Raw genomic sequence first — 24,950 nt, 5'->3', positions numbered from 1 at the left:
CTATGGCAGGTACCGTTAATAATGATTAAATTTTTTTTTTTCATAAGAAGAGAGACCTTGTCTTATAATTTACTTTTGTCTTATAACTTACATTTGAATTTAAAAAAAAATCTTTGGAGCCGTTTTGGAGAAATTTCATTTTTAATAAAACCGGTATATGGCAAGTACCTTTACAAACATTAATTCCAAAAACCTCTCTGGAGAGTCGCCAATGATAAACGCCGCCGTTCGTGTGACCCAGTCGTGCATCTCATTTTTTTTTTGTTTTTACCAAAAATAATTACATTTGCTAAATTTTTATGTAAAAAATACTAAAAACTCTAGCTACTTGACCTTGAACTCTAAGAGAAAACTCGCGCGATCAGTCGTGCATCTTATTTAATTTGGAAGTGAGATGTTTATTTTATTGTTTGTTTAAATTGGGTTTTCGCTAAATGTGGGTCTATTACGAATTTTAGTGATTGTCAAGGAATACATTGATGCAGTTTACTTTATCTTCTGTCAATTTTGTTTTGAAATTTAATAGCATTCAATGTGTTTTTTTAACTTTGACTTTGATATGGATTATTTCGAAACAAATGATTGAAATAACTTAATGTAAAAATAGAATAAAGGTATCATTCATAACAGTAAGTGTGTAGTTTTTTTTTTTTTTAGAAAATTCCTGTACTTATGTACATTTGTATTAACACTTAAACTAAATATAAATTAACTTCAAAATATTGACAACTTTTACACTACAAAAAGATCTTTGAAATTTCCAAAATCTAAGTATGCAGGAATACTTGCTATTGTTTGTTTGTTGCTCCACCCCTTGTCCCTCAAAATTGGTAACACAGGTGTGGGTGCTATCTTGACGTCAAGATAGCACCCACATCTGTGTTAGAGCAACTAATTAACAACAAATTCCTGCATACTCAGATTTTGGAAATTTGGGGGTGAGGGTGCTATCTTGACGAACCTCAATCACCCGTAATTGCTGAAAAAAGTAAACTGATTTTCATTTTCAAAACTTTTTTTTTGTTGTAGGTACGTATTACTGGCTTTTTCTGAAAATAGTGTAAATACTCACCTTTAAATATGCGGTAAAAAGAAAGAAAGAAGGCTTTAAACTAAGTTTAATGTGCTTTATAATTTTGTTCTTAAGATAAATTACAGTTATTAACCATTGACAGGATTTTGATCGCTTAATTAAGAATGAAGTTGGAAATGTCATCACAAACATTTGGTCGAATTTGAATAGTTCCAGCGGATTCATGGCTGAAAAAAAAAATAAAAAAGATGTTGTCTCTTTCAAAATTAAATTTCTAAGTCTTTTGTTAAATTACTAAGTCTATTTGTTAAATTTTACTATCCAATTAAATAAAAACACTCTCGGTGCGCTGTAGCTCTTTGGGTGTTCTCACATAACAAACCACTTATTTTTAATACCCTTTTATTAGCTTCACTTGTAACTAACTATTATCGTCACTTGTAACTACCTTATAACTAACTAAACTAACTAACTAACTAGCTAACTAACTTACTAACAATAATGTAATAAAATCTTGGAACTAAATTTTGACCCACTTCCAGCTATCGTATTGAATCAAAACTTAGTACATATACGTAGATCGGATGACAACAAAATACTTTGGTGGTCCGCCCCTGGGGAGTAGTGGCATTGGAAGTTAAAAACACGCCAAATAATGTATCTATGGAGTTTGGTATGTATTATATTGAGTGTACTTACCAGAAAATGTAGGAGGCTTGATTTTGGGAAGGTGGTCCGACTGATGTAACTCAATTGACAAAAAACAATTATTGGTTTTGGTAAATCCAAAGCGAAGAAGAAACGTGATTTCAACAATTTTTCGCACGAAATATTACTAATACTAATTTTTCAGTTTTCCTTATTTTGAGCGTTTATTCGAACTTTCCAGAAAAATGTATGTTAAACCTAATGTATTAAGAGTCAGAAACCTAAAAATCACATTAATTTATTTCTAGGAGCTCTATTTTTTAAAATATTTAAGTTTTCCACATTTTGGGGATGATTTCGTTCTAATTTTAAAGTTATGCTTATTTTAAATGTTTGTTAAGATTTTCCAGAACATTTTTTGTCAAACCTGTTGCATTTGGGCTCACAAAGATTAAAAATCACACAGGTTGCTAGGAGCTCTAGTTTTTTTTTTAGATTTTTGATTTGATTTGATACTACTTTTTTTTTGATTTTTTTATTACAAGCCTTTTTAAAGTTTTGCTGGAAAAATTTTATTTTGAATGTATTGTATTTCGGTTCAGTAAGTAAAATAAAAATACAAAAAAAAATGTTTACATAAAAAAAAAAATTTAACAAAAAAAAAATTTGTATAAATTTCTATGCCTTTTCATGTATGAATAACTTAAGAACTAGAGCTGCTAAAAGAAAACTAATGTTGTTTTCGGAATCAGCACCGTAAATTTAATAAGAAATGATAAACAACGATATGGAAAATTTGTATGTGTTGGCCAGTGTTATAGGCGATTTAAATGCAAAAATTGGGAGGGAAACAGTTAATGAAAATATGTTCGCGGGTAAAGTAAAAAAATCAGAAGATACAGCTATAAATCCGAGAAAAATTAAGCTATTAAGCAGCCCATAGACACCACACTTGTGTGCACACCACCGCACAGTGTGGGATTTCGCGAATTTAGCGGAATTTAATTCGAAAAATGACTTGTATTGTTTGATGCCAAAACCGGTTTTTCTTAAAGCGGTGGGGATCATGAAAAACAAAAAAAAAACAGCTTTGAAGTTGCAGTTGGCGATTTTTATTCTGTTTATTTGGTGGAAAAGATTACTTTGCTCTTATTTTTTTCTAGTGCGTTTGGTGTGTTTAAATAAAAGTTTTATTTTTTTTATATTTCCTTAATATCAAGGTATAATTAAATCAGTAATTTTTTATTTCACAGGGTGTTTCACCTTTTCGTTTTGGTGATTGAAGTTAAAAAAATGTGTTTTTTCGATTTTTGTACCTTTTTTAGAGCAAAACTTTAGTTATTCCGCGTTATTCCGCTAAGAGACAATATTTAATGCAAAGCTTGATTTATTATTTATCAAGAATCACTAAAATTTGGAACCCCAATTATGTTATAATATATATTTTTTTGATTTTTCTAAGTGACTATTCAACAAAAAAAAGATGACCTACCGTCAAAATTGAATAATTTCTTAGGATTTGGTTAGCTATGTTATAAATTTAAGAATTTTTTTTATTTCACAAGGTGTTTAAAAAACAATAGGCTAGTGAATTTCATTTATAAATAGTTATAACAGAAATACAGGGTGTTCAAATCCAAAATTTAGAGTCAGAGAAAAAAAGAACTAAGTAATTTGAAAAATTAAAAGAGGAATTTACCAGGGAATAAAAAAAGATTATATCGGATAAAGTGTGTTTCAGTGTTTATAATTCGTGGCTCAGACAATGTGTTGCTTTCTGAAGATAGAATAAATTTATTTATGGCAACTATAAGAACGCTTTGTTAAAGATTCAGTGAAATATGGGCTAAAATCGGTCGAAACTGTGGAAGCTTGAAATTCACATACTTTTCCCGACTCATTGAGAATTTAAGACTACTGTAAATAGTCTAAGATCAAATTAATTTCTCATATTATGATAGCAGACCATCGTTAGATAAAACAAAAAAGAATTTGATGAGTCCTGCAAAAAACCCAATGTTTCCAGTTAACCTTTATCATGTAGTTTCAGAACTCCGTTTATCAAAAAATTGGTTAATTTTGCATACAAAATTATTTCTATTTCATTTTCGTATGTAATAGTAATAAATAGTACCAACAAAAATGAATGAAAAGTTTTTTTTTCAGTGCGAAATTAATTTTTTAAGAGGGTCTATCAAAGTGCCAAAAACGTGTAGGTATTTTTAGAGCTCTGTAAATCAAAAATGTGTGTAAATATGTTATTAATCGTACTTCAACTCATTATTTTACTTATTTTTTAATAATATTATAAAAAAGAAATGGTAAATGGTTTTTTTTGTGAGTAATTTTAAAAATAAGTCCACGAAAGGGAAAAAACTTGTACTTTCAGAGCTCTGTACATACAAAATTTGACGAGATATTTAAATAATTGTTATTATATTTCATTATTGATATATTTATAATTAATCTTGCAAAAAAAGAATTCTCAAAAAGTTAAATTTGTAAGCGCTATTAATTTAATTCCGCTAAATGAGCGAATTACCACACTGTGCACCGTAGCCACAAAATCAAAACTTTTTGATTTTTTTGTGTCGGTGTCATGATCGGTGTGCCGTCTGTGGTGCGGTGTACACACGAATGTGCGCACAAGTGTGCACACAAGTGTCTTGTCTATGGGCCGCTTTAGAAGTGTGTGAGTCATTTGGACTCCATATCTTGAATGGTGTGAGTGATTTTGATTAAAATGGTGAAGTTACCTTTGTGGGGCAGCAAGGTGTATCAGTTCCAGTTGTAGACTTTTGTCTAGCAAGTGGCGAATGAATGCCAATTATTCATGATTTTGAAATTTTGAGCGTGCCTTTTTCTGATCACATGCCAATCACAGTAGTCTGCCTCCTAAACTAATTTGGAAGGAAAATAAGTCAACTGTGTATCGGCAGAACTTAAATCGAAATCTTCACGAGCAAGCTGAGTTTAATGTAGGGGATATTGAACACTTAAATAAATCTTTATATCCGATTTTTAGAAAATCAAATACTTCAATACAGAAAACGAAGAAGGAGTGGTATGATATGGAATGTGAAAAGGCTAGAAAAAAATCATTTGGATGGCTAAGAGTATTCCAAAAATTTAACTATCCAGCCATTAAAAAATACTATATCGAAGCAAACAATTTCTATAAGAAAATCTGCAAGGAAAAAAAAAACGATATATTATGAAACCACGGCCCTAAAATTGACATGCTCTAGAGACGCGAAGGAATTTTGGAGAGAGATAAAAAAATAAACGGTAAAACTTTCGCGCCTGTGTGTTTTGAGTTTCTCTTTTGAAAAGTTTCAACTCCATACATGCGTATCGATATGATTCAAGTTGAGTTGAATTGATAGAAAAAGAAAGTAAACCAAAACGAAAAAAAAGAGAAACAGCCAAAGAGAAACAAACTACGACTATGTTTCTCCCTTAATTTTGAATTATCACTAAGAATTTCGTGGGCATTGGGCATATACCTACATAATTTTTAAATAGTTTGTTCGGTTAAATAATAATATTTCAGACATGTAAAAAAGTACCTAACAGTGCAAGTTCCCACGACACCGACGAGCTAGCATGGGCGTCGTGCAATGACAAGCATGCATACTGCACTCCCTTATCAGGACTATGATCCAATCTTTACTATAGGAGTTCCTCTCTTCTTTAGCAATTGGTGGAAGCAAATCATCGCATATTGAATAGGGTAGGGTCATCTACCGTAACAAAAAAAATACGCGAGTTTGAAGATACAAGAAAACTTTGTATGACAATTTTTTGTTAAATAACATCAGCTAAAATTTGCAGAACATAATTTTTGTCTAAAATCTACCGTTTTTAAAATAAAAAAATGTTGTGACCTTTGACCTCTTATAATGGGACTAGCGGACATAGGAAACTTCAGAACTTTTCACAGATTTTAAACCACTCTAACACCAAGCTGTATACCAAAAATCAGCCTGTTACATTTTTTCCCTGAAAAAATCTATTTTTCCTGGGTTTAAATTCATTTTCCAACTATTTTGCTTACTTTTGATTACATTTTAATCTTTAAACGTGAAAATCAGCTGTGCCTTTATAATTATTTCGCACCAGAAACGCAAAAAATAATTGTTTCAATAATTAAGTTTAACGTTTGCTTTTTTCTTATTTGTGCAAAAAATTTAAAAAATTTATATCCTTTAAATATCTAAAAACAAATCAAATCAACTACCTTTATAATTATTTCTGAGGATGTAGTTAAAATTATTATAAAATTACTATTATTATTATTTCAGCAATTTCAGTAATCAACAAATCGTAGAAGAACATCATTCCGTCTGGTACTATAGAAAAATTACCAAATATTAACTATTTTTAAGAAAATAATTTTATTATTAGTTAAGGTCTCAACTTGGATAAGGGTATAAACCTAAAAATGATTTTATATTATTTTGTTGACTCAGGGATCAAAAATGTTTAAATATTCAGCCATTGTGATCTCAAATCAATTTTGCATACAAATGCTAGCAAAAGAAAAAATAATGAGATTTGAGACTGAGATGAAACATTTCGCATATCACCCAATATCTTAAAGTTACACGATTGACTTGCTTAGCCAGCAGCTCACTATTAAAATATGAGTGTAAGCTTACCGCGAAACGTTGAACTCTTTGCTGACATCTTTGAGAATTTGTAAGAAAGGTTTTTTGTTCCACGATGTTCTCAACATCTCAGTAAAAACTTCAATAAAATATGATCCGTTATCATCACCTAGTCTTGAAACGAAACCTGAAAATAATAATAATTATTATATTGGTAGATTTTTGTTTTAATTAAATAACCTACCTTCAAAAGAACTCATCAATATAGCGGTTATATGAGAATCGTCAGAAAGATCTTTCTTGTCATCGTACGCATAAAAATCCGCATCAAATGAACCCTTACATGCTTGAACTGTTATAAATTTTGGTTTTTTGTTGAGAGTTGAATTTTCTCTAAAAATCTTTTTGGATTCTTCCAAAAAATTAAATTTTCCATCCTTGCAGGAAATTGTGTTTTCGGTATCACCATGGGACATGTAAATCAATAATATTGATTCATAATTGGTGAAATCAAATTTCGATACTGTGAAAAATTTAAGCAACAAGAAACATACATGTTAGCTGTGTTCCTTTGGGAATATTTTTCTACTGCTTAGTACTTAAAGCTCCTTTGGACTACTTTTTCAATATAGCAAAAGTAGTTCAAAGAAGTTTTATGTAGATAATGTTCCCAAAGGAACGCAGCTGTTATCAGAAACTTTTTTCAAACTACGTATAGCCCAGTAAAACTGCATTTAAAATGAAAATTTCTTTCTGTAGGTACTCATAAAGTTATTGTTTTTCGGCTGCTTTATTTTTGTAAAGTTACATACTCCTTAAAAATACAATTTGACTGGACTAATATATTTCTTGTTATTTTTTTTACACGGAGAAAAAAGACATACTAAATCAAATGGAATCTGTACACTGAGGGAAACGCAACGTAAAATGTAAAATATTCAACGTTGATTTAATGTTGAAAAAATTAACATGAAACTTCTTCAAAATAAAATTGAAACAACGTAAGAAATTTTTTTAGTTTTGTCGGACTTCAGCTTTTGTTGCATTTTATCACTCTAATTTTCAACAGTGAGATAGCACGTTGGTAAAGCATTCGCCTAGTAACCCAAGAGTTGTAGGTTCGATCCCCAGCGGCTGCCCATTTTTTCTTTTTTATTAATAAATTGACGCTTTTTCAAGTCTAAACAACTTTGATTTAAAGATGTTTCATAACGGTAAACCACTTTAAACTAACGATGTTCTACTTCGATTTAAAAATTTTCGTCTTCAACGCAAAATCATTCCGAAAAATAGTTGAATCAACGTGGTTTTCGTTGTTTTTACGTTGTTTTTTCCCTCAGTGTATTAAATTAAGTGGATTTCCGCATTTAGGGTAAAAGCGGGTGAGATGGCACACCTTTTTTGTTTTTGGCATATTTTTAAAAGTAAACCACATTTCATATTTCTAACAACGCAAAAATGTTCTATGTATATTCAATATCCAACGTATTATTATGTTTTACAGAAGTTTATATTTTTAAATTATATTTTTAAATTAATAAAGCAAAAAAGCTTAAAAAAACCATCTCCCCCTCTAGGGTGGGTGAGATGGCATACCCTGGTAGGTGAGATGGTGCATAAGTTTGTTTTAGGTTTCAATTGCCATATTCATTGCACAAATGATTGAACGATGTGCAGGAGTCAATCACCAATGCGCATGCCATATACTAGAAAAAAACTAGTCGTCTTTTTTATAAAAATGTTTCCGTAAGAATTGATTTTCCTTTAAATTTGAAGCTATTTAGTTTTTACCTGTTTGTTTAAGTTAAAAGAATGTTTTGTATACCAACGAAGCAATAGATACTAATTATGTCAAAGCAAACGTTTAAAAAGTTCACTTACACTACCTCATTCTAATTTGTGTGTTTTAATGAACATTTGAGCTTGGCTGAATTACTTAAAAAAATATTTTGAGGGTGATATAGCACATGCTGAAACTAAACTCAAGTAAAAAATTCTAGTACGAACTGCGCCATTTCACCCGCAAAAAACTGCGCCATCTCACCTTTTTTTCGCATAACTCCTATTCGTAAGCACCCATAAAAAGCAGATAGAACAAGAGCTCACATTTCACATGCAATGCATACCTTATACTCTATTGTATGTATTAGTGTATCAAGGGCACCTAAGATCCTAACGACTCACAAAATATTGGAACAAAAAAAGATCAAAAAAAAAAAAAAATCGAAAAAAAAAATCATCACATGATTTACTTTGAAATTTTTTTTAATTTTTTGTATCACAGTTAAAGAAACTAATACTGGCTTCTTCGATTTAAAATATTTAAAGAAAGCTAAAAATATTTTTCATATATTTAAGAGCAATAAATGTACAAGATATACAGGGTGTCCCAAAAGTAATGGATCAAACGAAATATGTTGATAAGCCAACTTAAGGGCTCTCAGAATTTGGTAACTTCTTCATCCCAAATCCTTACGGTTTTCTATTAAATACATTCTTCGTGAAATTTCGAAAAATCCCTACTTTGCAACAGTATTTTGCTTCCTCCGTCCAGAATTGATTTTTGTTTTTTATTATTCTTTCACTAAAACATTGTCCAATAATAAGAAACAATAAATGGATCAAAATACGCCATTTTCCTGCCAATTAACTAACAGTTACAAGTTTTAAAAAAAACTCAATTTCTTACATTTATTTCAGAGCCACACACCGAAAAAAAATTTGTATGGTGTGAGACAAGTTTATTATTTTAAAAAATATTTCAATTTTAATAAAACAAAAAAGGGTTTTTCAGAGCAAAAATTAAACAAAAATAAACACATTTTCTCGAGCTGTTGTTTGTTTATTTTTCTTTGAACAAAAGCCTCTATTTTTGTTTGTATTTTTGCTCTGAAAAAGCCTTATAAAATTGAAATATTTTTCTATATAACTTCAACTTTCGAAACTTTTTTATCTTTTTGAAAACTGCAATATCGTGACAAGTTTTTAAAATAAGAAACCTGTCCCACACCATACAAATTTTTTCGGTGTGTTGCTCTGAAATAAATGTAAGAAATTAAGTTTTTTAAAAACTTGTAACTGTTAGTTAATTGGCTGGAAAATGGCGTTTAAAATAAACAATATTTTGATCCATTTATTGTTTCTTATTATTGGACAATGTGAAAGTGAAAGAATAATTAAAAAACAAAAATCAATTGTGGACGGAGGAAGCAAAATACTGTTGCAAAGTAGGGATTTTTCGAAATTTCACAAAAAATGCATTTAATAGAAAACCGTAAGGATTTGGGATGAACAAGTTACCAAATTCTGAGAGCCCTTAAGTTGGCTTATAAACATATTTCGTTTGATCCATTACTTTTGGGACATCCTGTAGTACGCCATCTCTACCGCCGCGCCATCTCACCCGCTTAACTAATTTATTTGAACATTTTTATTAATAAATACTTTTTAAATTTTAGATAAACCAAAGAAAACTAAAAGTTTTCAAAAAAATTTAAATTTTGAAAAAAAAATCATACCGTTTTTGGATATTTTTTCTTTTTTTTTTTTTGAAAATTTTGGATTTTTCTTTGGTTTATCTAAAATTTAAAAGGTATTTATTAATAAAATGTTCAAATAAACTCAAAAGAATTTGATTTTGCTCATAAAAAAGTCATTAGAAGTAAGTCATTTTCAGCTGCAAAAATGTGGTGTTTTAAATTATCTCAAAAGTTCAAACTCTCACAACAGAAAAACTGTTTGATGAATAAGTCTGAAACTTTGCAAATTAATTTTTGGTCTATATGGTATAAGGAGAATATTTTTAAGAAAGATGGCCACCTAGGTTTCTATAGATTTATTTTATACCACAGGTGTTTAAAATTTTTCATAAAATACTTTTTTTACATTTTGCATCAAAAAACAGATTTCAAAATTTTTTTTACACAAATGTGCAATAGCTATGAAATTTTTAAAGTGTTTATGTACTCATCCAATTATTGTAGAAAATTATAAAAAAAAGAAATAAATAAAATTCATTCATTCGTGGTTGTAGTGAACGAAAACATAAGATGATAAAATTTAAAATACACTGAACGAAAAAAAGTCCATATTTTATGAACTGGTTGCGATAGAACTTTTTTCTATCTGTTTTTAGAACAATCATAAGTGTAGCTATAAGCCGTTTTAGGGTTGTCCATTCTCTATTGCACACCCTGTATATTTTCAGACATATTCTAAACAAAAATTCCCAGGGAAATGGTTTCGGGAGAAGGACCCCAATCGGAAAAATTGCGAAAATTTTCATTTTTTTTTGGTTTCCCCATATTCTTAACAGTTGAGGAACGAAATTCAAGCTAAAAAAATAATGAAATTTCAGGAACTTTTCAGTTAGGAGTTTTTTTTTTCAGGAATAGGATTATGACGATTACAACTAAACTTCAACTTTTTGAATCGTTATACCTAAGAAACGGTGGGTCTTAGGAAAAAAAGTGTCATGACACTTTTTATATATAATAATCTGGTCTACAATTCTTGCATTGAAAATTTTTTGATAAGACTTACCGTTTTGCTGAAAATCGTGAAAAACCAGTTTTTGTGACCTTTTGACCCCTATAACTCTTAACGCGGACACGATATCAATGTCGATTTTTCACATCTTCATAACAAAGCCGTCATTAAGCTGTATACCAAAATTCAGCCCAGTAGGAATTTTTCCGCAGATTGGGCTTAAAAATGACTAAAATGACTGGGCTATTAGATTTTCTGTGGAGTGATCCGTTGTTGGGATATTGATAGTCAAAGTCAAAAGTATGGTTTTTGGTTCGAGGACTGATATTGTAGTCTAAAAAAATCGTAGAAGTTTGAAACAAAAATAATCTTGAAGCCAAATAAATTGCCTTTCTAAAAATTACTATCATTTTATCACAAAAAAATTTCCCACTTTTTTATGAGAAAAGTAAAAACAAAAAAAAAAAATTGAAAATGTTGGTTTTTGAACAGTTCCAACGATTAACCTTTTTTACCGTTAGAAATAAAATATTTAGTTGTAAAATCCTAAAACAAGACAAATGTAGCTTTCACATGCTTTTTGATTTGTCATTATGCGATCATTTTTTACTGAGATACACCTTATCGAAAATCACTAAAAAATCCTAATTTTTGTTCCCTTAATTTTTTGGGCTTGTGTATATTTAAAAAATCTCTAAAAATCCAAATTTCTTCGATTTCTTCCTATATCTATTTTGAGCGAGCCAAAGATATTAATTAAAATGAAATTGTAAGCGGAGGATTTAATTTTGATAAGCCATGCAACTTTTAAAAGTTATTACATTTGAAAATTCCATACTTTAGTATTTTGACACACCCCAATGCACAATTGCACACATATAATTAATGAGAAATCTTTTCATTCTTAGCAGACACACTTAACTTTTTTAGGATGTAAATTCTTATTGTAATGAAATTTCAGTTTGATTTTAACAGACATAAACGGATTCCATTTACAGTCACTCACATAAATATTGGGCCAAATGCAAATAAAAAAAAAACAAATATTTACAATAATATACTGATAGCTAATAGATGTAACCTATTAAGCTATTTTTTTCCGATAAACTTTGTTTTGTAGTTTAATTGTGGCTTACATTTAGGCTTAACATTCAGAAATTAACCGTTATTTTTACAAATACATGGAATATTGTACAATAAGGAAAATCGAATAAAATCAATTATTTAGCTCGTAAAACCTGGTGTAAACTTTATGGAGAGGTCTAAAAACTGTTTAATATAAAAGAGTCATTCAATAAAGTGCTGAATTAAAAGTTAAATTGCCCAAACTCGATTTTTGACTTTTGGCCCAATAATTATATTTACAATAATGCATTTTTCTAAATATTTTATATATTCCTTCTTGATTTTTTTCGACATTTAACTCAAGACAAAGATTTGGCCCAATAATTTCGCGAGTGACTGTATTTTTTATCAAGTTTTTTAATTAGATGTGATTTCAGAAGAATTTGTGTATTTTTTAACATCAATTTTGTATTGATTGGTAGATTTGTCTGTAAATATTATTTATATAAAAGAAGTCATTTTAATGTTTTTATGTTTATGAGTATGTTGCTGGCACCATGCGATTATTGAATTGATACAGACAGATTTGAGTGAAATGAATGTGAGCTCCCCAGCTAGGTGTAAGTGCAGTGGTGGTATTTTACGAACAATGGTTTGAATTTTAGCCAGCGCGTTAATGGAAAATCGAAGAATTTATATATTTTTTCGAATTATCTGTAATCGACGCCATCTGTGGTTTAGAAACATGGTTCTCGCTTGATGTAAATTATACCTACCATGTATTCTCTCAAGGGCTATAATCTTTTTCGCTCTGATAGATTAGATCGTGGTGGTGGTGGTGTTGCGACTTACGTAAAAGAAAGTTAAATGTCGTCGCCTGAGAATTGTTTTGTCGTATACGCCAATTTTGGAATTTTGGGAAATCGCATTTTAAGGTTTGATCTTTTATAAAAAAAAAACTGGCCGATAGATTTTTTTCAATTTTTTATAGAATATTTTGTGCGATATCTTCTTCATATTTATGTTGTCAAAATTGTCACATCTATTTTAGTTTTCAAATTATCAAGGTTTTTATCCAAAATCAGTTTGTCGTAAACGCCACCAAAATCAACTTTTTTTCCATCCCATACACGTACGACAAAGTAGGCGCACGTACGACATTCCAATACTAAAAAATAAATTAAAAAATTTTCACAGTTCGTTTTTATTTATTAATTAAACATTTAAAAAATAGTTTCTTATTACATAGAAGTAGTATTGGTTTGAATTAGAGGCTCAATTATTAAAATAAATAGATTAAAAATAAAGAAAAACCAAAAAATATGACCATAAACATAAAAAAAAAATTTAAAAAATGTCTTAACAAAAAATAGAAGTCATCCTATGTCTATGAAATATGAAAGACATAAAATAAAAATAAACCAAGTTTGGTTAAATTAATAAATTAATATATGGTCATAAATAAAAGTAAATTAAATAAATATCAAACTAAAGAATTTATTCTTATTTTTTGATTTGAATAACGCTTCATAATATTCTTGGTCTGATTTAGGCATAAATATGAAAAGGCTTTTAATATCAATAATCTTATCCTTAGTTATCGAGTTAGATTTTTTAGTAATTTGAAGACATTGGCTGAACAAATTTACAGAAGTTGCTATGGTAGACTTTTTATATGTTTTAAATATTGATGAGCTTTTATATTCCACTTTTCTACCGCTCGCTTTATAAAATACTGTAAAAGTATCATCAGTATCATCAATTTGTAAAACAATAGGTAACGCAAATTTAGCGAAGAACAATGGCGGCTTAAAAAAATAATTTTCGACCAGCAGGTGTTTTTTGCGAGCGGGTGCAATAACAAAACTCACAGCAACCCTTTTTCGCTTCGTTCACGACAACGCGCGTGAACGAAGAGGCGCCACGGGCTCGGCGCCCACGACAGTCGAGTTGTTGATCTTGTGTGTTCGATACAAGATCAATAAGTATACAACAATAAAACAGCAACCTTTTTTTCACTTTACTTCGTTGAAGACAGCGAGCGCGAACGAAGTGACAAGATCAATAAGTGTACAACAATAAAAAAATAAAACTGCGACCTTTTTTCACTTCGCTCAAGACAACGCGCTTGAACGAAGCGGCGCCCGCGACCGACGGTTTTTAAATTCATTGTCCTTATAGCACATGAAGTCCTTATTTTCAATAAATACTTTTCTAGTAGGTTTATTATATTTGTTTATATTCTATTTGGGTCATTTACCTTAGACAAAACAAGTTCGAAATTTCTACCGTATCTGTTTTGTACGACGTACGACAAACCAATACTGAAGAAAAAAAAGCTGAAAAATACATAGAATTTTTGTCGTAAACGCCAAAAGTTGGCGCTTACGACAAACCAACGCTAATCCGATGCTTATTTTGTGGATATACGACAAAATGCACACTAATTATCTCAGTAACGGTAAACGATAGGACAAATCTGATAACAGAAATGAAAAGAGAACGTTCTAAAACCTATTACTACATATCCAGTATAAAAAAGTGCATTTTGGCGTTTACGACAAAACAACTCTCGGGCGACGATGTGTAAAAAAGATTAATCTCACTTAGTGAAGTAACTAAAGCAAATTATTAGGGAACCCGGCCGAACAGCTCTGATTTTGATGAGCTTTTTTTCAAACGTCGGTAATTAAAAACACTATTTTATTTATTTCATTTTTCGTGATTGCCTACAATCTGTAAGATATAAAATCTTATAAAATAGAGGTAAGCTAATTTTACAGAATTGAGCCAAAAATGTTACTTTAATTAATAAAATTGAAAACAAATTAAGGATATGAGATATCTAAATATATAAGTTCAATTAATATTGTATAATAGCAAATTTAAATTCAATTCAAATTGAAAATATGAATTTATTTACGCCTGTTTAGATTGCCGACGTCAACTCCGAACTATGCAATCTATGTAGAGTCTGGTAAACACCCATATATACTCAAAACCTTAAAACTAATGCAGATTACATAGTAAGAGTTATGCAAAGAGAAGAGAGAAGCCTGCACAAAACCATCATGTTGCGTCTATTGCTTACCAATTCAACACCTTTTAAAGAATGCAAGTTTTTAGTTTTTACTAACGACGCGTCGGGACAAAAATTTATGTTTTAATTTTTATTTACATAAACAAACCAAATTGACCAAAAAAAAACAATCAAACACAAACACAAACTTAATGTCTTCAATTTGACAGAAAAATTGTCATTTTGCCAGTCGTGTGAATGAGCCATAACGATGTTCTGCTTTGATTTTACCCCCCGAGGTTTTCGCCTTGTCGCGGCGGGTGGGCTTACGTTTGACTCTCCAGCAATCCAGTTGCAGAGGCTTACAACCAAGAAAACCAATAAAAACGCAGGGATGTTTATCTAATAATAATCATGGACAATAAAAGTTTACAGGATAATGAAAATCGAGTGGGGATATACACTCAAGTGTCGGCAGAAGTCACGGCTGTCGGCGAGGGCTTGGCTTCGCAAGAAGCTAAGTCGCCAGTGACAAATGTAAACAACGAAAAGCAAGAGCTTAAAAGACAAAAGGCTGTCATTTTATCAGTGGACCTCCTTCCTGACCTTGATCAGCTAACGATCGCAGGTCTGGATAACTCGGACGGACCTCCTTCTATAGGTAGTCAAACCGAGGATGAGCTACTGGTAGATCCGAGTCAAGAAGACATCAAGCTAAAGTCTGCTGAACACCTCAAGGAATCGAGGAACCGCAGGAGCTACAGATATTCGAAGAGATTCGTGAGAGCCACAGAAAGCAAGGATCCTTCTACTCTTAGTGCAAGTAAACAGGCTGGTTCTAACTCTAATGCTCAATGGCGCAGATATTGATCAGGCGACGGCCAGTAAGATATTAGCCTCTACTGCTAAAAGCACAAGGAGGCAACCCTACAAGGACGAAGCAAAAGAGCATCAAAAAGAGACAGGTCGGAGGAAGCAGCTGAAACTGAAGGTGTCAAGAAATTGAAAACCAGCAGCTTTGACACCACCCCGATCGATCTACAAGTGGCCATAATAAGTCGGGACAACCCTGATGGGAAAATCTCGACGGAACATTGGCTACTTGTGGAAAACGAGATCCTTAAAGCGATGATGGCGTTACCCGAAAATGATGGTCCTGCGAACTATACCTTCGATGGCGCTGGATGGCGAAAAGGAGTTAAAGTGGTCTGCTGCGGTGATCAGAAATCAAAAGATTTCCTTTCCAGCATAATCGCCAAATGTGGCGTACTGTGGGAAGGGGCGTCTCTTTAAATCATTCCCGTGACAGCTCTACCACTTCGCCAGCAGATCAATGTATGGATACCACCTCCTGCAACTCACGAGGACGCGGACATAATCAGACTGCTAAAAGGACAAAACACGGAAATACCCGTATGGGAGTGGAAGCTCATCAAATCTAAGATGGCCGATAGCGGGGTAGGGAAAGACCTCTCGCGGTTGACGAGAAATCTGACCTCCTGCTAAAAACGAAAGGAGACGTGTTGAAGTACGGTATTGGCACCGTAAAGGTAAGAAGGCATGATAGCAAAGGGGAGCCAAAAGCTGCTGGTGGTGCAAATCAACTTGCACCACGCTAAAGCAGCGACTCACGACCAAATGCTCGTCATGTCTCAAAAGAACGTGGATGTGGCCTTGATCCAAGAACCATGGATCTGTAAGAACCAGGTAAATGGATTGAGGTCAAAATACTACAACCTTTTTCATTCCACGTCTGAAGTAGGTAAAGTAAGAAGTTGTATTTTAACGAAAATGTCGATTAATGCTTTCTTTTTATCTAGGTACAGCAACAACGATAATGCGGCAATCAGCGTTGAATACAAGGAAGGCAACTTCATATTAACGTCAACGTACATGCCATACGAAGAGGAGAACCCACCATCAAAAACAGTCCGGGAGCTTGTGGACTATTCCACGGTAAATGGAACACCTTTGGTGATGGGATGTGATGCCAACGCCCATCATACACAATGGGGTGGTAATGATATCAATAAAAGAGGTGAGTCAATTTTTGAATACATTCTTTGTTCCAATATGACGATATGCAATAGGGGTAATCACCCAACATTTCGAAACAAAAACAGAGAAGAAATTCTAGATCTGACTCTTATAAGCATAAATGAGCAAATTTCGATAGGAGATTGGAGGAATCCTTCTCGGATCACTTTAGGATACTCTTCACCCTAGACAGAAATTTAATAGATATCAAACCTTATAGAAACCCAACTAGAACAAATTGGACAAAGTACACAAATTGGCTGAAGGAGCGTATCGACCCACCAAGAGAAAATACGCTCTCAAATACATCAGCCATCGATACTACTGTCCAAAACCTTACTATTAAAATGAAAACTTTTGAAAAACACTGTCCCCTATCCCGTTGCACAAAACCCACTAACCCACCATGGTGGAATAGTGAGCTAAAGAAACGTAGAACAGAGGTCAGAAAACTTTTCAATAGAGCAAAAATGAGCAAATTAGAGAAAGACATGAATTCATATAGAGCCGAACTTAACCTTTACACCAAAGAACTGAGGAAGGCTAAAAAAGATTCATGGGCTAGGCACTGCTAATCTATTGAGAACACAAGTGAGGTAAAGTCCTTGCTCTTAACCCCACGACACCGGGCTACATTAAGCATTCTGACGGATCATGGTCGAACTCGAGCCAAGAAACACTTGAACTCTTTATGGAAACACACTTTCCTGGCTGTAAAAATCCTGATAAATCTGGATTCACGCAATCAAACTTGCTTGAATCCACAAACCAAGAATCAAACATAGAACAGATTTTATTACAGAGCAGAAGATTATCTGGGCAATCAACTCGTTTAAACCCTACAAATCTGCGGGACCAAATGAAATAATCCCAGCTCTTCTTCAACACGCTTTAAATGTAATAACACCATGGCTTAGGGTTATCTTCATTAGTTGTATTAAACTTAGATACGTCCCTATGAGTTGGAGAAAGGTTAAAGTGGTCTTTATTCCAAAAGCAGGAAAACCGACACACTCAACCGCAAAAGATTATAGACCAATAAGTCTCTCCTCGTTCCTCCTTAAAACACTGGAGAGAATCATTGATCTGCATATTAGGGAACTTCTCAATTCCAACAACTTATGCAACTACCAACACGCTTACCTTAAAGGCAGGTCAGTGGAAACTGCACTGCATGAGGTAGTTTCGCATATTGAGAAAAGTCTTGAAAACAAAGAACATACACTAGCAGCATTTTTAGATAACGAAGGAGCGTTTAACAACGTTAACACAGAATCAATTAAATACTGTCTAGTCGATATTGGAGTAGATTCTGTCATAGTAGATTAGATTCATACTATGTTAAATGGCAGAATCATTAACTCACAAATGGGAAATAGTACGGTAGAGAAAACAGTTACAAGAGGTACGCCACAAGGAGGGGTTCTTTCGCCTCTCCTTTGGATCCTTGTGATTAACAAAATTCTCACAAAACTCAAAAACCAAGGTATTAAAATAGTAGCTTACGCTGATGACATAGTAGTTCTGATAACAGGTAAGTTTCTTACCACCGTCGGAGATATTATGGAACACGTACTCAAAGAAATATCTTCATGGGCAGCCCGAAATGGTCTTGGGGTTAACCCCACAAAAACGGAACTAGTTCTGTTCACGAAGAAAAGGAATCTAGGGGATTTTAATCCTCCTAAACTTGGTGATATTCCTCTGACTCTTTCCAAAGAAGCTAAATATCTTGGAGTAATCCTTGATTCCAATCTAACATGGAAACGTAACACCGAGGAAAGAATGAAAAAAGCACTATGCGCTTTCTACACATGCAAAATAACCTTTGGTGCACGATGGGGTATGCGACCTCAAGTCATCCAATGGATGATTAAAAGAATTGGGCTATTGGAGGCAAAACACTTATGGTCATGGGTCTATCATGCAAAGATACGACACAGATCCGGGTTTGAATGAGACTACAGATTACATTCCACCTTTAGTAGATTTCAATAAAAATTTCTCCATTTTAATACCAAAACAAATAATCGCTTATCAGGGAACAAGGATTCCCTTTCTACACTGACGGTTCAAAAATGGAAACAGGAACAGAACCTGGGGTGTTCTGTAAACCTCTCAATATTAGAGAATCATATAGACTCCCAGACGATTGCAGTGCGTTTCAAGCTGAAATTTTTGCTATAGAAAAAGCGGCAGAATTGGTTCACAAAGAAAAACTAATCTCCTCGGAGATAACATTCTTTGTGGACAGTCAGGCTGCTATCAAAGCTTTAGCCAGTGAGACGATATGATCCAAAGCGGCTTTAAACTGCAGAAAGAAAATCAATAGCATTTGCTACACTAACCAAGTAAAACTCTGCTGGGTTCCTGGGCATAGCAATATAGAAGGGAATGAAATAGTGGATGAACTAGCTAGGTTAGGGTCAGCGTCAAAAGAGGATAGCAGCAGCCAATTAGTAAGGGGACCAGATATCCCTATCGGTGTGCTCAAAAGGAAAATAGACCTAATGACTAAAGAAAAAATCAATAACACCTGGAAAACTAGGGACGATTGTATTATCTCTAGATGTGTATGGCCTAAAATCAACGAAAAAGGAACTCGGTATATTTTATACCTGAGTAAAAAGAACATTAGAATATCTTGATAGGTGTACTAACGGGTCATTGTGCCATTGGTACAATGGCTATTAGAATGGGTGTATTTGCACCTGATATCTGCAGAAGCTGTCAAGATGAAGAGGAAATAGAGTCCATTAAACACCTGCTCTGCGATTGTCCAAACCTCCAAACAAACCGACTCCGTTACTTCGGAAAAAGGTTCGTAGGAGAACTAGACGATCTAGCGCAAGTGTCAATGGATAACATGAGAAAATTCATTGAAAGTACAGGATGGTTCGTAAATGAGCCAGTTTTTTTAAACCGATGAACAGTTAGGAACATCAATGCGATTTTTTAAATAAAAGGGAATCACAATGGACCAATAGGCCCCCGTGTGTGCTGCAGCTTAGCTGTGCACTACCCTATTTACCTAACCTAACCTAACCTACTTTGATTTTAAAATTTTCGTCTTCAACGTATAATGAATCATTCCGAAAAATAGTTGAATCAACGTGGTTTTCGTTGTTTTTAAGTTGTTTTTTACCTTACTACTTTGGCGGACACTTTATGGTGGAATCAAAAAATTTCAATCACAAAAGTATAACTAGTTAAAAGCTCATTTCATGCGCCAAAAATAACTTTGTACCACATAACTTATGAGTAATTCAAAAAGCCCACTTCCGTTTTGCTCAAGCCAATGTAGAAATTTTGAAAAAATTATCCTTATTTTGTAGCTGTAACTTTCCAAAATAATCAGTGGCAGAAAATGTTCAAGAAAGTCGTTTTTAAACCCATCTCCATTGGCACAAGGGACCGGAAGAGCACGTATTAAACTTCAAATTGAAATAAAACTGACCGATAAGAGCTACAAAATGTTGAATAAGGTGAACAAAAATAAAAAGAAACTTAAATTTTCTTTAAAAAAAAATGAAAAAGAGCCCCAAATTGATTCTTATTCGGTGACCCACCCGCTGAATGTACGCCTCTGCCTTGATGTTTCATATTTTCCACCTATTGTACTTGATGACTCTGAACTAGAATTTGTCAATTGGAAAATTGGAATTGTTTTCAACAGATTTCTAACGTGGAATGATAATATTAATTCTATAGAAGTCAAAATTTATGGAGCTCTTGGCTGTCTTCGACACTAGATCCTAAGGATCTATAGATTGCGGCCCCTTTATTAATTTTTGTTTTGTTTTGTTTTGTTTTATTGCTTATTTTCGAGTGTGAAAATCTTTGCCAAAAAAGAAAATCGGGGCATAACATCAAATATAGGTGTTTATAAATAAAATAATGTGCTTCTTGAGTTGTATTGATCGCATTGTCAAGATTGATGTCTTCAGGTTTAAAGGAAATGACAGAGCATCAGTTCCTGTATTTAGAATATGAAATAATATTAATTTTGCCTATTCATATGAGTTGAAAAACTACTAGTAGGAAATCCCACCAGTTGAGAGTTATATTTTCTGAAAGCTAGTGTCTAAGGAAATAAATTGCACATGGGTTGCCTAGCGATATCCTGTCAAGGCATAGGGTTGCCAGCCCTTAAAGTTCATTTTTGCAAATTTTTGAATAAGCGACCCTGCTTATATGGCACCCTAAGAGTTATAAAAAAAATATTATGTCATAGGAAATTTAATTTAAAAATTTTAATTTTCAGGATTTTTTAAAATTTGAAGTTTGAGTAGGTGAATTTAGAAAAAGGGCAACAAAACGTGATAAAAATAAAATTGAAATTGGAATCGATAGATATTATAAAAATATGAAAGCCACACATACAAATTAAAAATGTAAAAAATCTAAAACTCGAGATATAGTCTTTTTTAAGTCATGACACTCCAATTCTATATTTGAGAAATAATTCATAATAAATAAATATATGTGATAAGTTAGAAAAAATAAATTAACTTGACACGTATCTGTCAAATTTTTAATTTAACTTACCGTTTTCGCGGAGGGATTTTTTGAAAAGGTACTTATTTTGGTATTTCAATATATTAAAGGAAAAAATCCCGTCATAGGACGACCTATCCACGTCTTTATACCAGTTGAAAGCTATATTTTCCTAAGGGTAGTGTCTAAAGAAACAGTTTGCACATGAGTTGCCTGGCGACATCCTGTCAAGCCATAGGGTTGCCACGCTTTAAAGTTCATTTTTTGAGTTTTTTCGACCACACCACCCTGCTTATATGGTAAGTGTTAGAGGTGTAAAAAAAAATTATGTCAGAGAAAATTACATTTAAAAATTTTAATATTCAGGATTTTTAGAAATTTGACATATAAGAAGGGGAAACTGAGGTAAATTTGAAAAAAGGTCAAAATGCTATTTCCTTAACAAAGAATGGTAAAAAAATGATTGATACTGGAATCGATAGATATTGTGAAGTTATAAAAGTCACACATACAAACTAAAAATGTAAAAAATCTGCTACTGGAGTTTTAGACGTTTAAAAGTCAAAACCGTGAAATTCGATGTTTGAGAAATAATGTTTATGTTAAAAGAGAACATAAATAAAATAACTTGCCTCCTGTGTATTTTAGAAGAATTACAGATTTTTACAATTTAATTGACTGTTTCGGTGTTATTCTTTGGTAGCAGGGCTGTCGTTTGTCGGAGATGGCGATCGCGTCATAATCCCTTTGACATTCTTGTCAAAAAACAAATTTTCATACCCACCGTCCCATAAGAAGTATAACTTCAAAAATGATTAGATATATCTTAAGGTCTTTCCGCCATGTGTTTGAGCAACTCCCTCCGCGACGATGTTATTCTTTGCAGCTGGTGTGGAAGATTGTTCCACAACCTAATTGCATTAACAAAATAAGATTGTTCTCCAATGGTATGTGTAAATCGTGGTAAAACTAATTTTAGGCCTCTTGGCGATTGCATAAAGTAAAGATATTCATGTAAATACTCGGGACAATCATTATGGATTATGCTATGAAGTTTAAGAACTGACTTAAAGCTGTAAAAGTTATCCAGACTCATTCGCAGTATCGAAGTTTTGTAGCAAGAAACGCTCACGTGCCTAGGTATGCCATAAACGTACCGCAAACAATCATTGAAAGCAACGTTGTTCTTGTGTTTACATGCATAGTCTAAACAAGGATATACCAAGCAATTATAGGAAAAAAAACGGTTCTAATTAATATATTTATATCTTGAAAATGTTATTTCCACAAATAATAAAACTTTTCAATAGAACTGATGAAATGCGCAGTCAAAATTAGTTTATTTTTTTTTTGTTTAAGCTTTCGTTTCATAAATGGTGTAGGTGGCTTGCTCTTTCTTATGCTCATTTAAACTCCACTTTAAAAATATTTTTCCCTTTAACAGAATCAAACAAGTTAAAAAAATCGAAAATAACAAAAACCGGGTGCGCTTCTGGTTAAGGAATTCTACTAACTAAGAAGAAAAATTGAAATTTAAACGCTGCGGCGAACCATTTACTTTTATGAAAATAAATTTTGGTAGATTCTCAGATCTACCCGATATGCACAGACGCACACAAAATCGTAAAAAAAAATTTTTTTTAAAATGTTGGTTGGACCACCCTAACCACTTAGTGGTATGAAAGTAGATGTTGGCTGATTCTTAGACTTACCGGATATGCACAAAAAAATATCATAAATATCGTTCGAAAAACAAATTCAAAAAATTTTTGGTTGGACTAGGGCTTCCAGATAAAATTTTATTAATGTCGGGACAATAGGTCTTAAAAGTCGGGACAAATCGGGACACCAAAAAAATACATGAAATCAAAAATTATTAAAAACAAATAAAAATAATCACGTGTGTGATTGCAATATTTTCCTTGACTTATTTCCTACATTTTTGTGGATTTCACGCAAAAATATGAATTGTTATAAATTTCATTTTTTGAAAACTAAACTTAGTCCCAATTTATCCACTCTCCATTAAATTCAAAGTCCCCATATAAATAGGAAGTTTTAAATTCGTATGCGATTTGACAATTTTTTTTTTTTAATGACGTCTTTAAACTTAATGGATAGTGTATACATTGGGCCTTATCCATAAAAAATAACCAAAAAAATGTAAAATGATGTATCTTTTAAGAAATGTGGGTAACAATCCAAAATTTCCATTAAATTTAACATCGCCTTTTAAAAAAAGAAGTTTTAAAAATTTTATGCGATTTGCCAGTTTTTTTATTTGAGAATTAATAAATTGAAGCTAAAAGCTTTTCATGCTTAAAATTTTAACACAGATAGTCAAACAAATAATATGAAACAAAAGTTTCATAAAAGTCGGTATAGCCGTTTCGAAGGAGTTTGGTAACAAACACTGTGAGACAAGAATTTGATATATTAGATAGTCTTTCCGAAAAACGTTGATAACGTTATTAAAGTCGATGTTTCGACATTCGGCTAGACAATCTCTTAATCGTAAGTAACTTTGTCATATCCAAAGTGCATTATTCAATGTTAGATATATATTTCAACGTAGTAAAAATTGTTCCATTTTTATTAACAAAAATGCTTTATTAACTCACGTTTGTCAATTTTTTCCTTGAATTCTTGAAGATTTGGGTTAATTATTTTTTCAATATCTGTATTAAACAAATGAAATAATTTTTCCAGTCGTTCCACATCACGAAGACTCGATGTTCGACGCTCTAAGTGATCATGAACATCAAAGTCAATAAAATTAAAAATCACCACTGCACAAGATTTATTCATGTTATTATATGTTAAAAATATTATAAAAATAAAAAGTACACTTCAGTTATCATTGCAACCGAATCGAATCTAAATGTAAACAACTTAAATGTATTTTTCGAACATATTTACTAATATATAAATTTATATTATATACGTTATACACTTATATGCATTCAGAGCATGACATGACGTTATGACAATCAAATGTGTTAACAGATTCTAGACATACATATGTGCTTCAAGTATAAGGTTGTATTTTTGAGCTTAAACTGGGAGAGTACTCAGTGGTGTCTTATTAACTTATTCAATGGAAATCATTATTCAAATTAGTAGTTTCTGGTACTTTTTTTGAACTTCGATATAATACCTAATGTATAAACAATAGCCTGATTCTCAGTTTGTTAGTTCATCTGTGTCCATGTTCTGTAAATTTTATCACTGGTTATTCTATCACCAGAATGACTTTGAATGACTTTAAAATCCATTTTATCTAATCAAAATAAAAGATATTTGGTTCAAAGTCATAATATTTTATTCATAAATTCTGAATTTGAAGGAAATTTTGCTATATTTATAGCAAAAAAAATTTTTTTGACTTTGAGTAAGATTTTCTTTTTTACACCTAAAAGGCTCTCTGGGGTTTTTATGTTTTTATACTCAGGAAAGTATCCTCTAAAGGAATCAAAATCTTGCCCCAAGTACTTATAATCGCGTTTTTTAGGTTCGACCCCCTATATCAAAAATGGCCAAAATTTAAAAACTT

At 32.2% G+C, this 24,950-nt stretch overlaps 2 protein-coding genes across 2 annotated transcripts in view; one reads left to right on the top strand and one right to left on the bottom strand.

Annotated features, from left to right (window-relative positions):
* Positions 1–1,113: 1,113 nt before the first annotated feature.
* Positions 1,114–24,354, bottom strand: LOC129907887 (caspase-14-like). Its single transcript, XM_055984368.1, has 4 exons — positions 24,019–24,354; positions 6,536–6,814; positions 6,343–6,478; positions 1,114–1,260 (listed from the first exon to the last, which is right to left on the bottom strand). Exons 1-4 carry the CDS (start codon positions 24,203–24,205, stop codon positions 1,188–1,190), a joined length of 675 nt encoding a protein of 224 aa, XP_055840343.1. The 5' UTR covers positions 24,206–24,354; the 3' UTR covers positions 1,114–1,187.
* The window catches only part of LOC129907888 (uncharacterized), a 25,764-nt gene continuing 24,573 nt past the window's right edge, over positions 23,760–24,950 (top strand). Inside the window, exon 1 of the mRNA XM_055984370.1 lies at positions 23,760–23,911. Within this exon, the coding sequence (XP_055840345.1) occupies positions 23,878–23,911 (34 nt within the window). The 5' untranslated portion in view covers positions 23,760–23,877. The remainder of the gene's footprint in view (positions 23,912–24,950) is intronic.

This window comes from Episyrphus balteatus, chromosome 1, assembly GCF_945859705.1.
Source record: "Episyrphus balteatus chromosome 1, idEpiBalt1.1, whole genome shotgun sequence".
NCBI lineage: Eukaryota > Metazoa > Arthropoda > Insecta > Diptera > Syrphidae > Episyrphus > Episyrphus balteatus.
Note: the sequence above shows the minus strand (reverse complement) of the source record. Positions and strands in the feature narration are given on the sequence as shown.